The sequence below is a fragment of the Eptesicus fuscus genome, chromosome 15 (genome assembly GCF_027574615.1).
Source record: "Eptesicus fuscus isolate TK198812 chromosome 15, DD_ASM_mEF_20220401, whole genome shotgun sequence".
NCBI classification, from domain to species: Eukaryota; Metazoa; Chordata; class Mammalia; order Chiroptera; family Vespertilionidae; genus Eptesicus; species Eptesicus fuscus.
The window spans coordinates 30229037-30245735 of NC_072487.1; the positions used below are offsets into that span (position 1 = coordinate 30229037).

General features: G+C 41.8%; 1 protein-coding gene across 1 annotated transcript; it reads left to right on the forward strand.

Moving 5' to 3' along the window:
* The first annotated feature begins 12207 nt into the window (after positions 1-12207).
* On the forward strand, positions 12208-14723 carry LOC129151750 (prorelaxin-like). The gene is made up of 2 exons (XM_054727649.1): positions 12208-12394; positions 14383-14723. Exons 1-2 carry the CDS (start codon positions 12208-12210, stop codon positions 14721-14723), a joined length of 528 nt encoding a protein of 175 aa, XP_054583624.1.
* Positions 14724-16699: the final 1976 nt, after the last annotated feature.

Genomic DNA, 16699 nt, shown 5'->3' on the forward strand with positions numbered 1-16699 from the left:
ATCTGGGATTCTAGCTTGGTGGGGATTTCAAAAAACTATAAGGAAACAGCTGTTGAAGGTATGTAAAAGTCAATGGATTTCAATCAATTGAAATGAAATAAGGAAGGTCTGTGAAAAGTTATCAGTGTCAGGATTGGGCTTTGAGGAACATCTATAACTATTTTTCCTAACATTCCCACACCATTAATTTTCTGCTGATGAAGATCTGACACAAGTAGAAGATAGTATCAACTGTATCTACCAAGGTGATCTTGAGAGAGAGAGAGAGAGAGAGAGAGAGAGAGAGAGAGAAGAGAGAGAGAGAGAGAGAGAGAGAGAGAGAGAGAGAGAGAGAGAGAGAGATACATTCCATAGAAATTCAATATGGATTCTGGATACTCGACAATTTCATTTCTTGAAAACTCCAGAAAAGACTTGGCATCCAAAATGCTTTTCATCTTCAAGGAACTAAGATATTTCAAAGGAGTCCAACTAATGCTATGTATTTCAAACTAACAATAACAAAAAGACACCTATGGTTTGAATAGTTTGTGCCTCTAGGTCAGGGGTGGGGAACATCCAGCCTGCAGGCCTTATAAAGTCCCTGAAATCATTTGGTCTGGCCCTACCAAGGCATTAGGGGTGAGTTAATTAAATGTTTGACCAAATATAACAGCCTAATTTTTAAATTGATAATTTTGTATAGCCTGAGAATGATGTTATAAATATCCAAATGGCCCTTGGCAGAAAAAAGGTTCCCCAACCCTACTCTAGATAGTTACTTCTTTGAATTCAATAGCTATGAGAAACACAGGATGCTAAACTGACCTTCCATCCAGTTTTCTTGTATGGACTGAAAGCAAAGGACAAGCCTACCACCTCTGAAATAGCCTGAAAGTCTTACTAGGCAGGTGAAGGGGATTTTGTTCATCTACTGACTTTCATAATTGCTTTTCAGCAATTCAAGCAGACATCAATTTCCTACTAAAATAGGTGTGTTATAGGAAAAGTTCAAATGGGCTCATAGTTAAGATATTCTGTTCTTCCTTCCATTTCTTTATCTCTTTTTAGATAATCCTATCTCAATATAGGATTTCCCCAAAGCAGATTTGGCACCCATCACTTGAGCAAGTCATTGATTTTGGAGGTGATCCCAAAAACATTGATGGGGAATTGAGGAAGTAGAGAGGACAGAGAAGGAAACTAGTAAATGAAGTCTAACCCAGAAAGTGACCTTTGCAGACCACTGTAGCTTAATCCCAATGAAGAACTCTGGGAAATTGTTTAAAACATCCCCTACCCCCACCTGAGTTATCCAATCTAAGGAGTGAAATTTTCCCAGCTTACAATGTACAGGCAAAGTGGGCTCTGGAAACCAGAATAAACCTCAAGCAAGAAATGCAGATGTTAGACACTGGAAGTCAGATCAGCTCAAACTGAAACGATAAGGGGTAATAAGTAGTTGAAAGCAACTCATATTTTAGTCACAGATAGGGCCGTGGTCTGTAAACTGCGGCTCGCGAGCCACATGTGGCTCTTTGGCCCCTTGAGTGTGGCTCTTCCACAAAATACCACGGCCTAGGTGAGTCTATTTTGAAGAAGTGGCGTTAGATGAAGTTTAAGTTTTAAAAATTTGGCTCTCAAAAGAAATTTCAATCGTTGTACTGTTGATATTTGGTTCTGTTGACTAATGAGTTTGCCGACCACTGTGATAGGGTTACTTTAACTTTACATCTCTAAGTAACATTCCGGTGTAGCTATTTCTTAATGTTTCAAATATATATTATTTCTTGACATATCATAAAGATAATAAAGAATTAGCTCTCTTAACTCCCCAAACCCCAACAGCCACCACCACATGCATCTATTTCTCCATCCTTTCAATAATGTTATGCGATCATTTTGGTTGGATCAATATTCATTGTTTACATTATAATGATGCTGCAAACACTGTTCATAACTGTGTCATATAATAAAGTATAATTACTTCCTTTTTTTGCTCAGCTTCCTGATTTCTCTAGAATTAGTAAGTCTTTTGTTGTTTTATGTGCTTAATGTTCTTTATAACTTCATTAACCTCAAATTCTTTGTTGGTTTTTAAATCTCCTCCAAAGACATACATTCACATCAGGTATTTTATCAATACCTTCTTGAAAAAAAATTGGAGACTTCTGACGTGTTCTCACCTGTACTGTTTTTTTTTTGTGGGTTTTTTTTCCTACATCTAAAAGGCAGCTCTCTCCTCCTGAGTTTTCCCTTCACCACCATGGTGGAGGGGGAGGGTCCTTTCTTCTTATACCGAGGTTGGATCTTTTGTTTCCTATATTCTATGTTGTGCTCCCTCATTTGCTGGAACTCATCCCTCCTTAGCTTTGTGACAAAGAGTGAGTGGAAAATAAAAATGTTGAGACCTTATATATCTAAAAATAACTTTCTCTTCTTACACTTGATTGATAAATTGGCCGGGTACAGAATTCCTGGTTGTTAATGACTTTCCATCAGGATTTCTAAGGCATTTCTCAGCCTGCTTGGATGTCAACACTCTGCTGGAAAGCCCTCCTACACCAATCCTCCTCCTCACCTTGCTTGAGCTCCATCCACTCATGCTGGCCACCCATCACATAGTTTGATATATTCCTCATCCCATTCAAATGCTAACACCACTAGCCTGCACCACCCTGCAAAAGCCTTTCTTAACCAGTTCAGGCTCACACATCTCTCACTGGGGTCACCTTCCCTTCCTCCCTGCTCCCAGTGTGGATGCCTTCCTCACTCTTCTCAGATTACAACACCCCCATGGGAACCACCAGAGCCTTCCCCTACACCTGCCAGCATGGATACGTCCTTTGTCCTGCCCAAATGAATGGATTTAGCAAGAAGTTATTCAGAATAGAAGGGAAAAGAAAAAATAAAATAACTGAATTTTAATCTTTGTCATCTAATACATATATTTAGAATTTTTTAAACAAAATTGTTTTTGTTTATTTTTGTGTGTTCAAGTAACCCTTATTTTTTTAATTTTTATTCAATTTATTGGGGGTGACAGCCTGTCTAATAAAAGAGTAATATGCAAATTGACCATCACTCCAAGACACAATATGGCTGCCCCCATGTGGTCAAAGATGGCTGCCCCATGTGAACACAAGATGGCTGCCACAAGATGGTCTGCAGGGGAGGGCAGTTGTGGGCAGTTAGGGTTGACCAGATCAGCAGGAGAGGGCAGTTGGGGGAGACCAGGCCAGCAAGGGAGGGCAGTTGGGGGGAACCCAGGCCTACAGGGGAGGACAGCTGCGGGGGACCAGGCCTGCAGGGGAGGGCAGTTGTGGGCAATCATGCAAGCAGGGAGGGCAGTTAGGGGTAACCGGGCCGGCAGAGGAGGGCAGTTGGGGGGAACCAGGCCTGCAGAGGAGGGCAGTTGTGGGTGATCAGGCAAGCAGGGAGGGCAGTTAGGGGTAACCAGGCCAGCAGAGGAGGGCAGTTGGGGGGGACCAGGAATGTAAGGGAGGGCATTTGGGGGGGCAGGCCTGCAGGAAAGGGCAGTTGGGGGGGACCAGGCCTGTGGTGGGGGACAGTTGGGGGGGACCAGGACTTCAGCAGAGGACAGTTGGGGGGGGGGGACCAGGCCTGCAGGGAAGGGCAGTTGGGGGCGACCAGACTGCCAGGGGAGGGCAGTTATGGGTGACCAGGATGGCAGGGGAGGGCAGTTAGGGGAAATCGGGCCAGCAAGGGAGCAGTTAGGCATTGATCAGGCTGGCAGGGGAGTGGTTAGGGGGTGATCAGGCTGGCAGGCAGAAGCAGTTAGGGGCAATCAGGCAGGCAGGTAGGTGAGGTTTGGGAGCCAGCAGTTCTGGATTGTGAGGGGTCCCAGATTGGAGAGGGTGCAGACTGGGCTGAGGGACACCCCCCTCCAGTGCACGAATTTCATGCACCAGGCCTCTAGTTAATAAAATTATATAGGTTTCAAGTGTACAATTCTATAATACATCATCTGTACATTGTATAGTGTGTTCACCATTCACAGTGAAGTCTTTTTCCATCTCCATTTATCCCCTCTTTACCCTTTTCTACTTCTCCCCACCACTCTTTTCCTTCTTGTAATCCCCATAATGTTGTCTGTATCTATGAGTTTTATTCGTAATCCCTTTACCTTTTTCAACCTGCCCACTCCAAACCTGTCCCTTCTGACATATGTCAGTCTGTTTTCTGTATCTATAAGTCTGCTTCTATTTAGTTTGTTTATTTTGTTCATTAGATTCCACATATAAGTGAAATCATATGGCAACTGTCTTTCTCTGATTGGCTTATATCACTTAGCATAATATTCTCTAGATCCATCTATACTGTCACAAAAAGGTAAGAGCTCCTTTTTTTTTTTTTAATGGTTGAGTAGTACTCCATTGTGTAAATGTACCACAGCATTTTTATTCACTCATCTACTGATGAACATTTGGGCTACTTCCAAATCTTGGCTATTGTAAATAATGCTGCAATGAACCTAGGGATGCACGTGTTCTTTTGAATTAGTGTTTCAGGTTTCTTCAGCTATAGTCCCAGAAGTAGAATTGCTGGGTCATAAGGCAGCTCTATTTTAAATTTTTTGAGGTAACTCCATATTGTTTTCCATAGTGGCTACTTATTTAGTAAGTAGATATTTTTCTTTATGTTCTATTCTTTTTATTAACTTAGTTCTCAACCCTCAAATTTTCAAAGGGTAGACAGGAAGAGTCCACATATCTCTACAGGGATCCTAATTAGGGCAGGATTTTAGAACTAATATTTTAAACTTGTTGATTTGCCATAAGTGTATAAAGAGTCATAAAATGTGCCCTTCATCCTCAAAGGATGAAGGTTTGTATTACATACGTGCATATGATAACTATAAAAATTAAAATTATTGATTTGATTTTGAAAATTGACTATATGTCATTGCTGTGCTGACTGCTCAGTAGGCACTAAGGGGACATGAAACTTTCATGTGATTAAAAAAAGACACTGAACTTGATATCTGAAGTCTTTGCTTGAGTCCCACCACAAACTCTCACTAATTGTGTGATCTCTGACAAAGCATTCTGAGTATCCTATCTAATAATAGACAAATATGCAAATTGACCATACCTCCAACACGCCCAACAAGCCACGCCCACCATCCAATGAGAGCGAGTATGCAAATTAACCCAAACCAAGATGGCTACAGCCACAGAGAGCAAGGTTTCCTAGGTAACAGAGGAAGCCAAGCTTTCTGCCAGCCGTTGCAGGCCTAAGCCTCCACTCAAGCTACAAAGTTTCAATTATAGAAGGTAAACAAATTCAAACAAATGGTGGCAGAATGGAGCTTGAGAGAGCAGGCCAGGGTTGCCACCAGCAACAGGGGAAGCAAAGCTTTCCGCACACCCTGGCCAGGCCCACCCGCTTAAGGCAACAAAGTTTCAATTATAACCCAACACAAATGGCTGTGGGCCTCGGAGGGAGCCCCAAGCTTGGCTCCGCTCCAGGCTACAAAGTTTCAATTGTAGAAGGAAAATGAATTCCAGACACCAGGAGTTATGTTCAAACTTGTTACTATAAAAATAATAACTCTTGAAAATCAACAGAATTGTAGTTTTTCTAAAGCTTTAAAATGTCATTCTGGCATGCTAATAAGTGCTTAAAATTGTTTGAAAACACTTGTAAGGATTATTCTGAGATGTTTCAAGGTTAGTATATTAAGCCAGGTACAAGTAAATATTAAATATAACTTGTTAATCTCTTCAAATATATGCAGATTATAAGTGACATTTGATATCCTTGCAAAATAAGCAAGCTTGACTATTCTTGAAAGTCAAGAAAGAAGAAATAAAGTATGACTGGTCAGGTTCTATATTCATTACTGAACATCTCTGTACTAATTTTTCACTTATGCTATTGTTACAAGATTGAAGCAGAATAATCCTAATAAAAGAGAAACATGCAAATTGACCTTACCTCCGCTACGCCCACAAGCCACGCCCACCAGCCAATCAGGAGCAATTATGCAAATTAACCCAACAAATATGGTGGTGGCCACAGAACTGGAGTAAGCAGGAGGCTTGGACTGCCCCCAGCAATGAAGGAAGCCAAGCTTCCTGTCCGCCCTGGCTGGCCCTGGCCTCCGTTCAAGGCTACAAAGTTTCAATTATCGAAGATAAATAAATCCCAGATACCAGGGCCTCCACTTGGGTCGCCGGGGGGCGTGGCCGGCTTGCAAACCACCACAGGCCCCACACCCAGGCCGCCGCACACCCCAAGGGAACCCCCACTCTGATCCAGAACACACTTCAGGGCAAACCAGCCAGCCCCCACCCGTGCACCAGGCCTCTATCCTATCTAATAAAAGAGTAATATGCAAATTGACCATCACTCCAACACACAAGATGGCTGCCCCCATGTGGACACAAGATGGCCAGCAGGGGAGGGCAGCTGGGAGGGACCAGGCCTGCAAGGGAGGGCAGTTGTGGGCGATCAGGCCAGCAGGGGAGGGCAGTTGGGAGGGACCAGGCCTGCAAGGAGGGCAGTTGGGGGTGATCAAGCCTGCAGGGAAGGGCAGTTAGGGGTGACCAGGCCAGTAGAGGAGGGCAGTTGGGGGCGACCGGGCCTGCAGGGAGGGGCAGTTGGGGGGGGACCCAGGCCTGCAGGAGAGGACAGTTAGTGGTGACCAGGCCTGCATTGGAAGGCAGTTAGGGGTGACCAGTCCTGCAGGGGAGGGCAGTTAGGGGCAATCAGGCTGGCAGGGGAGCAGTTAGGCATCAATCAGGCTGGCAGGGGAGTGATTAGGGGGTGATCAGGCTGGCAGGCAGAAGTGGTTACAGGCAATCAGGAAGGCAGGCAGGTGAGCAGTTGGAAGCCAGCAGTCCTGGATTGTGAGAGGGATGTCCCAGATTGGAGAGGATGCAGGCTTGGCTGAGGGACACACCCCACCGTGCACAAATTCGTGCACCGGGCCTCTAGTGTGTTTCTATAAAAACATTGGCTAGGATTCCAAAATGGTGGCAGAGTAAGTGGAAGCTACACTGACACTCTCCCAGGACCAAACTGGAAATACAACTTAAAATACAGAAGAACCACCCTGAAAAATCAATGGAAGACTAGCTGGAGAGAACTCTGATAACCTAGAATAGAAAGTGGAGACTGCACAGAGACTGATAGGAAGTGCAGAGGTTTGAAAGGGCTGACTTTCCCAAAGATAGCAGCTGAAGTTCTGAAATGATATCTCACCTCTGGGGAGTTCCCACTGAGAACTCTGGTGTTTAAACCCCAAGCAGGGTTCCCCAGCCCAGAGCACCAGAACTGAGAAAGGTGCAAACATAACATCAGGCTGTGAAAAGCAGCAGGGTTGCTGCTGACCAGCGAGAGACAGCTGGAAATGCAGGCACTCTCTTAAAGGGCCAATGCACAAAATTTTGTGTGCAGCCACTCACCTTGTGCTCTGGCAGAGGGAGGGCAGAGTGGACTGGAGCTGTGTAACCAAACGCCAGGAATAGGGGCTCTGGGGTTGGAGCACAGAGGGCAGCCACCCTGGTTTCCTGTGCTGAGTGATTCTCTCATGCTACAGAGGAAATCTTTCTCCAGGGACCTTTGCTACCCAGGCAGTTTATGCCTGGGGAGAAGGCAGTTGCCCCACCCTATGAGTGATAGCCTGAGGCTAATCAAGTCGCAGTGTCAATGGGACTGCAGGCATAGCTGGGTCTCTGGAGGCTTTGAGTCTTTGCCTGATCTAATCCCAGGCCCAGAGTTAGGAAAAACAGACCTTGGTGCACATCTTGGTCCTTTACAAAGGCACCCAGCCCCAGCAGATGGAGTCACAAGCTATGAGTTGCTGATAGCTCCAAATAGTGTTCTAAGGACAAGTCACAAACAGTGTCTGACACTGTCCTGCACTAGAGATTGGGAGTCGTAGCAGATATACCTACTACACAGAAACAAACCCAAACAGGCAACCAAAATGGGGAGACAAAAAAAATCCCCAAATGAAAAAATAATAGAATTCTCCAGAGGAAGAGCTAAATGAAATGGAGATAAGAAATTTATCAGACATATGAGTTCAGAATAATGGTGGCAAAGATGCTCAAGAGCATGAAAAAAGATACAGTAACTATAAAAAATAGCATAGCACTAATAAAGAACACAGTGGATGGAATACACAGCAGATTAGGGGAAGCCAAGGATCAGATCAGTGAATTAGAAGACAGGGTAGAAAAAAGTCACTCAGAGAACCAAAAAGAAGGCCTGGGGCAGGGAAACAGGGGCAGGCTAGAAGGGGCGATGGGGAGAAAGGGGGACATATGTAATACTTTTAACAATAAAAAATTACTTTTAAAAAATGAAAAAATATAAAACATGTGCTAGAATAAGAAAACATGAAATAGTCATTTGCAACCATATGGATGAATCTTGAGAGTATCATGCTAAGCCAAATAAATCCGACAGAAAAGGACAAAAAACGTGACTTCATTCTTACGTGAGATATAAAACAGAAAGCAATAAATGAACAAAAAACAAACTCATAGACACATGCAATAGAAGGGTGATTACCAGAGACAAAGAAGAATGGGGAGAGAATAAAAAGAGTAAAGAGGGTCAAATATATGGTGAGAGACCAAGATTAGACTTAGAGTGGTGAACAGATAATGTCATTAACCAATGTCTTCACAATAAATTTAAATTTTTTAAAACTGGCTAAAACCTTAGACAAGTTACAAAACATATTTCCTTTTCCATAATACACATTTGTTTTTCACCATATTAATTAGCACATCCTTATATTAGCTCTTTACAAGACATTTAAAGTATTGCATACACATTCATGCTGAAGACTGGTATATTCAGGAATTTCAATCTTATCATTTTTTTTGGATTGTTAAGTAAAAAATTCAATGGAATTATTCCCAAAATCTTCTATCAGATTCTTGCTCCTCACCCTCCCTGACCTATCTTTATAATGGCAAAGTACTTTGTGCTCCTGGACTTCCAGTTAAATATCTCTGGAACTTAATTCAATGGACTTAAGTGGGGGAGTAGTTGCCTGAGAATAAGCTGAATGGATAAGGAAATTATTTACATACTAGAGGCCTGATGCACGAAGATTCGTGCAAGAATAGGCCTTCCTTCCCCTGGCTGCCAGCATCACCTTCGCTCCGGCCCGGAGCCGCCTTTCTGCCTTCGCTCTGGCCTGGAGCCGCCTTCTGCCTCTTGCCTTGTCGTGTCAATTTGCATATTCCCTCTTTATTGGCTGTGGGTGCCGCCATCTTTGTTGTGGAGTTACAGTCAATTTGCATATTCCACCTTTATTTGATAGGATATAAAAGCCTAATATGCAAAGTGTCCCGTCGGGAGTTTGACCAGGAGACCAGGAGTGAAATCGCTAGCTATGACATGCACTGAATGAATGGGCGGCACAGAATGAAGGTAGGCCCCGGTTGGCAGCCAGCAGCAGGGAAGGAAGGCCCCAGCCGGCAGCCAGAAGGCCCCATCGGCCCTGATCACTGGCCAGGCCTAGGGACCCTACCCATGCATGAATTTCGTGTACTGGGCCTCTAGTATCCAACATACTTCTCAACAAGTTATAACTTTCTATCATTCATATCCCTAATGGCAGGTGCCTAAATCATACAAACTGGGAGTGGAATGGCTATGAGAGACAGTATCAGGCTTGACTGGTCTAGCTTTCCTATGGCCCTGCTCACTATGATCCCACATATTGGGTACAGCAAAAGAGAAATATGCCAGTGTATGTACTATTTTTGCATACTAAGATACATATTTCTTGCTTCTTATTAACTTACTAGAGGCCTGGTGCACAGATTTGTGCACTGGTGGGGTCCCTTAGCCTGGCCTGTGGAGACTGGGCTGAAACCGGCTCTCCTACATCCCACAAGGTCCCAGATTGTGAGAGGGCAGTTCTCGAGTGACAAACCCCTGAATCAGGCTCCCTCCTCTTTGATTCTGGGTGCGTCACCTGAGAACTGCAGCTGCCAAGTCACCACAACTCGGCAGCTCCTGCATTGAGTGTCTGGCCCCTGGTGGTCAGTGCACATCACAGCTACCGGTTGGAGCGTCTGCCCCTGGTGGTCATTGCGCATCATAGCTACTGGTCAGACGGTCAAACGGTCTGATGGTCACTTAGGCTTTTATATATATAGATTATTTTTTTTATTTTTTCCTACCAAACACACTGCTTATTTTATTAGCCTAGAGGTTTTTATTGAAATTTTGAAAAGATACTTACTTTTTAAAATGTCTAAAGAGAAGGCTATGTGAAAATTTCTGGTTGGCCTGATATATTTTCTTACTGTATTCTTTTTGAAGCCATTAATAGTTATATATTATACTGGCTCCAAGTCCATTAGAAAAACTATGTAATCTCTTTTTTTTTTTTAATCCTTACCCAAGAATATTTTTCCATTGAGTTTTAGAGACAGTGGAAGAGAAAGATGAAGAGAAATATGAATGTGAAAGAAACACATCAATTGGTTGCCTCCCACACGTGCCGCAACCAGGGCCTGGGCCAGGGAGGAGCCTGCAACTGAGGTACATGCCCTTGATAGGAATTGAACCCGGGACCCTTCAGTTCCCAGGCTGACGCTCTATCCACTGAGCAAAACTGGCTAGGGCAAAACTATGTAATCTTTTTAATTCTGTATTTCAATACTATACCAAGGGAAGATTTCACAATTAAATGTTTAAGTTTGAAATGTGGACAAAAGAAAGATCCCAATTGCACGTATATATAAAATTGTTTTACATAGCAATGTGTATCTTATTTAAAAAGAAAATCTTCGGATGCACTTTTGCTGTGCCTCGAAAGAAAGATGTATTTTGAAACTGGCTTAAGAGATCTATGTGATTCCCAGGTCATATGCTTAAGGACTGTTTCATATGCAACTATTGTTTTTTTCTACCAAACCCTCTTCTACCTAATATGTTATCCAGGGAATGTTTCTAACCAAATAAAATAAAAAGGTTTGTGTCATTGAAAAAAAATTACCTCACCAAATACAGCAAACATAGGACAGTAAAAACAACAACAAAAACCCACATGATTTTTATGCTGTAACATGTACTATCAAAATTTTCTTCCTGTAATTGTGGGATTCTACTGCTTTTTTTCCCTTTTATGGTTTGTTTCTCTCTCTTTCTGTGTGTGTGTGTGTGTGTGTGTGTGTGTGTGTGTGTGTGTGTGTGTTCTCTAGTCTCTGAAATATAAAATGCAACATCAAATTAAAGTATTCAAGAAACTGGGTTGCTATCAAACCACCTCCCAGAGAAATTGGAGGAAAGTCAGTGGAGAAAGTGCATGGCAAACTTAAGATATTGTGCAAGTCTAAAGTGATGCATTGAGAATTTTAATGTTTCTACTGCAATTTAGATAAAAATTCATCAGTTTTCCCTATCTTGTCAATAACTTATAATTTCATTCATTATATTTTTATAGATTGATATACCACATACTATACTCATTAATCTAACTATAATCTTATTTAGATCAACAGGTTATGCAGCAAATGTTCATACTGGGAAACTCTAGGTTGTAAGAATATGAATTACTATTTTATTTATTTTTTAAAATATATTTTTATTGAATTCAGAGAGGAAGAAAGAGAGAGAGAGAGAGATAGAAACATCAATGATATAAGAGAATCATTGATCAGCTGCCTCCTGCACGCCCCACACTGGAGATTGAGCCTACAACCCAGGCATGTGTCCTGACCAGGAATTGAACCATGACTTCCTGGTTCATAGGTTGACACTCAACCACTAAGCCACACCAGCTGGGAAATTCCTATTTTATTTTTGTTGATAAATTTAGTGTAATGGCCAGACTAGCTTTATAATAAAGGAAATACTTCAAATATTGACTAGCTTTACTTAAGTATACAAAATGGCTTGAGGATAAGGAAAGAGGGTAAAAAATACAACTATAAGAGGGACAAGAACAGAAAGATGGGCAAATGGAGGAACGGTTGGAAAGATAAATTTGAGCTGGGGAAGAGAGGTAGGGGTAGTGGATTACAAGGAGCTGGGTAGGAACAGGGGTGGAGCTTGGACCATTGCCTCAAGGTCTAAGTGGTATTGAGAGCTATAAAAGCCTGGTGGAACCAAGGGAAAGTATCCTGAAGTCCAGGATTGGCACACTGGCAGAGGCTGGTAGGTGGCAGCAGCTGCAGTCTCTAGACAAAGGCTGAAATGCCCAGAGCAAGAGAGATAAGGTCTAGGATGCTGCGCCTGTTCTTGTTCCACCTGCTACTGAGTCAACTTTCCAGAGAGGTCCAAGGCCAGGACATGGAAGTTTTTACTATGTGCAACCTCGAATTAGTCCGTTTCTTCATCCGTGTCTGCGGCACTCACATCTGGGCAGAGGACATGAGGAAGCGGCGTAAGACAAGATCTGGACCATCTGCAGGTGAGAGCTGCTGGTGCCTAAATTTTGGGTTGTTCCCTTATAACTTGCTTTCCTAGTAAGGGTCTTACCAGGGATCTTGCCAGAGCAAGGCAAAGCTATGGGAACAGTAAACGGTATTATCTGAGAGGCATGCCCTTCACCTCCTGGCAGGCAGGGAAACTCGGTGGGGAGAAGGGGATAGACACAGAGGAGATAAGGCTGCCCAAAGACCTGTAAAAGGCAGGGCAAATTGGGGCTAGACCCCAGAGTCAAGGTCTGTGGCCTGGAGAGCAGGATTGCTGCTGGCTGGGGCAATTGGACAGGGCATCTTGAGAGGATAGGGGGAAGTGAGGTATGAACCGGTTATCATACCTCACAGAACTCAAGAGACCTCTCATAGGGTCCTGGAGAGGTGGACATGAAAGCCTTGGATTTAACAACTCTCTTTCTCTGAAAAAAAAAAGCTGGGCCATGGCCCATGCCATTGAAAACCTCCTATTTTGTTTTATGTATTTTTTTTAAACTTCACCAAAGGGGAGAGCCTAGCTTTTTCTGATATTTTAGAGGGAGATGGAGAAAGAGAGAAAAACATTGATGAATTAGAGAAACATCAATCAGTGAGAGAAACACTGATTGGTTGCCTCCTGCACACCCCCTACTGGGGATTGAGCCCATCCCCAAGGCAGGCATGTGTCCTGACCAAGAATGGAGCTGGCAAACTCTAGGTGCATGGGACAACACTCAATCAACTGAGCCACACCAGCCAGGGCCCCATAGCTTTGAACTGGGTCTTGAAATTCATTTGTGAGAGAAGGGATTGAAGATAAAGAAAAGGGCCTTGTCACCTCCAGGAGAAATTGCAAGGGACCAAGAGTCAAAGGAAGTTTGCCCTTCAGACAGCTAAATGATTTTGTTGCAGAATCACCACCCAAAATTCAGGTGTGTGTATTTATGTGCTAGTAGGCCAAAACATTGAGACACTGGTTCTTGGAGATAGAGAAAGGTGTATTCAATTTGGCTGAGGTGACAGGATGGGAGAGCAAGATCTCACAAATCCATCTGTCCCTAAAAGCAAAAGTAGGGAGTTTTTATGTAGCTAGGGAGTAGGGGAAGGAGAGTTCCAGAGAACTGAGAGAGAAGTCTGTATATCTTTAGTCACAGATGATGCTTTTTCATATCAGACTCCTGAGTGTTAACAGCTGGTCTCAGCTACTTTGAAGACATTCTTTCCTTTTGCAAAACAAACTCAAAAACTCTCCTGGCAACCCTGTATTTATTTCCTGCTTGACAAAGAGATAGTACATCAGCAATTTGAGTCCATTTGTGAGAACAAAAGAGTTGAGTAGGAAAAGTGCTTAACATGTGAACAAAGACCTGATTAAGAATTAAATTATTTAATTCTAGTCAAAAATACTAGGGGCATTAAAATCACAAGGGGATCAGCTACAATTTGGAGTAAATATTCTGAAGAAGAGAAATCGTTAAATAGTAGATGTATGAGGGTGTCAAGGACTGGTTTCACCTCCCTAAGAGATTGGAACAGCTGAAAATTCTGCCTTTTTAACTTTATCTTGAAGCGGTAATTTTCTACCATGGAATATTTGATAGTTTAAAATAACTAATATACTCTTCAAGGGTTATTATAACTCAGTGGTTACTTAGCAATGGAAGAAAATTATATGTGGTCAAACTGAGTGTTTTTAATGACCAAGATGACTTCAGCTATGTCGGGGAGAGGTGAAGGCCTTTGATGAAAGCATTAAGGGGACATAAGGAGAAGTAACAGACGGTCCAAGTGGAATGAAGCATTATAACCTTAGTAAATTTGTAGTATTTTATACTGCCCAACTATATGAACTAAATTGTTTACATATCAGGATACTTGCTGATTATTTTGATATTTAATTTTATTAAGGCAATGCTTTCCTTTATATCTATGCAAATTTTTAGTTTTCCTGATGTCCACTGACATGAGTATTTTTTCTTCTCCCCCTCTTTTTTTAACTTAGAAATCATGCCATTTTCCACCAAGAATCCAGAACCCTTAAATATGAGGATGGAATTCATTCCTACTTCTCAACAGGAACTGAAGACAACACTGGGTGAGAGGCAGACATTATTGAAAGAGCTACTACAACAAGCTTCATCAAAGGATATAAATCTTAACTTTGAAGAATTTAAGAAAAATGGTCTCGAGAGACAAAGTGAAGCAGAAAACAAAAGTCTTTCAGAATTAAAAAATATACGCTTAGTTAAACATTTCCTAAAAAAGAGAGAGGCCCCTTATCTATTATCTAATAAGTGTTGTGATGTAGGCTGTACCAAAAAAGAGGTGGCTGTCTTCTGCTGAGATGAAACTAATTGTGCATTTCATGTAATGTTCACATGTATTTGCAATGACATTCACTAATGCCTCTGTCACCCCACTGATTATTAGAATATGAGAAATCGTTATTAGTGTTTGGGTTTTTAATTTTGTGTGTAAGAAAATATTCCTTGCATTATTGTAGTTTCTGTTAATAAATATTTTCATGCAAAAAGTATTTTGTCTTTCTTATTAATGGAATTTTGTTAACTGATTTTTTAATGCTGATAACTTAAAGTGGCAATAAAATCTTTATCATTTCAACCACACACAAATAACTCAACTTAAAAATTTTTTAACTAGATAGTAAAACTCTATGTCTTGCATTAGTAAGAATGGATGTCTATTTTTGAAACTTGTATTTGATAACTTATGATCTGTCACCCATTTTTCCCTCAAGATTTAATATCCAAATGTTCTTTCACTACTTAATATTAAACAAATTATTTTAATAGCAAAATTAAAAATAATTCAGTGCACATAATGACGAACAGGTCCATAAAATGGACCAAAATATTTTTATTGATATTAACTCATATCAGATATTCAAAGAGTCACAAAACTTAGGACTTTTTGACAACATTTTTAAAGATTTTTGTGTTGTATTGGACTATCAATTGCAAACAATAAGATTGGACACTATTTAATTCATTTGGGACCAAATAAACTTAAATATTTTTCAAACTAGAGTTCTTCCCTTAATTCTACTGCCTAAGAAGCTGAAAAGTAAATTATGTTTTTTTAAGGGGAAAAATAAATAGCTATAGATAAGAAAATAAGGAACTCAGTGTCCTTATTTATATTACAGAAGAAGTGGTTTAACAGGGGAATGTACTTTATATTTACTACTAGAGGACCAGTGCATGGATTTGTGCACCGGTGGGGTCCCTCAGCCTGGCCTGCAGGGATTGGGCCAAAACTGGCTCTCCGACATCCCCCACAGGGTCCCCAATTGTGAGAGGGCAGTTCTCGGGTAACACACCCTGGAATCGGGCTCCTTCCTCTCTGGTTCCGGGGGCATCACCCAAGAACTGCAGCTGCCAAGTCACTGCAGTTCAGCAGCTCCTGCATTGAGTGTCTGCCTCCTGGTGGTCAGTGTGCAACATAGCTACCAGTCAGATGGTTGAACGGTTGGAGTCGCTTAGGCTTTTATATATATAGACTATAGAATTTACAAACCATTTCTATAACAAAGTAACTGTGAATTGATATGAAAACTTGTTAGAATAGTAAATTAACAAACATATCATTTTAGTATTTACCTAGTTCCTTCAATTTACATAGACATAAAATTTTAGACAAATTCACTTAAATACCAAGTAAATCTCCACCATATGTCTGTGAATAGAATTTAAAGGTTTTAAGACAGTAATTCCCATATTTCAAATACTCATACATGATTAATAATAACCAGGCTTTATTAAGTCCTCACCAAGGATAACTTATAAACCTTCATATATGGCTGCAGAACATCAGAGGCCATAAGACATCTTGGACAAAGCCAGGAAGAGTTCTGTCTGAAATGAGAAGTCCAACACAAAAGAACAAGGGCAGTGACCAGGAAACTTACAGCCCAGACAGGACAAAGAGACATCCCTGGACACAGAAGGCATCTCCCCAGACCCTGCCATGGCCCATGGCCCTCATCTGCTCCTCCACAAAAACCCTGGAGGCAGAACTCCTGGTCCAGAATCTGTATTCACTACCTCTGATGATACAGCTACTTTAAAAAAATTTTTTTAATTGATTTCAGAGAAGGGAGAGAAAGATAGAAACATCAATGATGAGAAAGAATCATTGATCACTGCCTCCTGTACAACCCCTATTGGGGATCAAGCCTGCAACTGGGCCATGTGCCCTGACTGGGAATCAAACTGTGACCTCCTGGTTCATAAGTTGATACTCAACCACTGAGCCATGCCAGTCAGGCTATATTTTTATTATTAACTTAAGTCTATAGT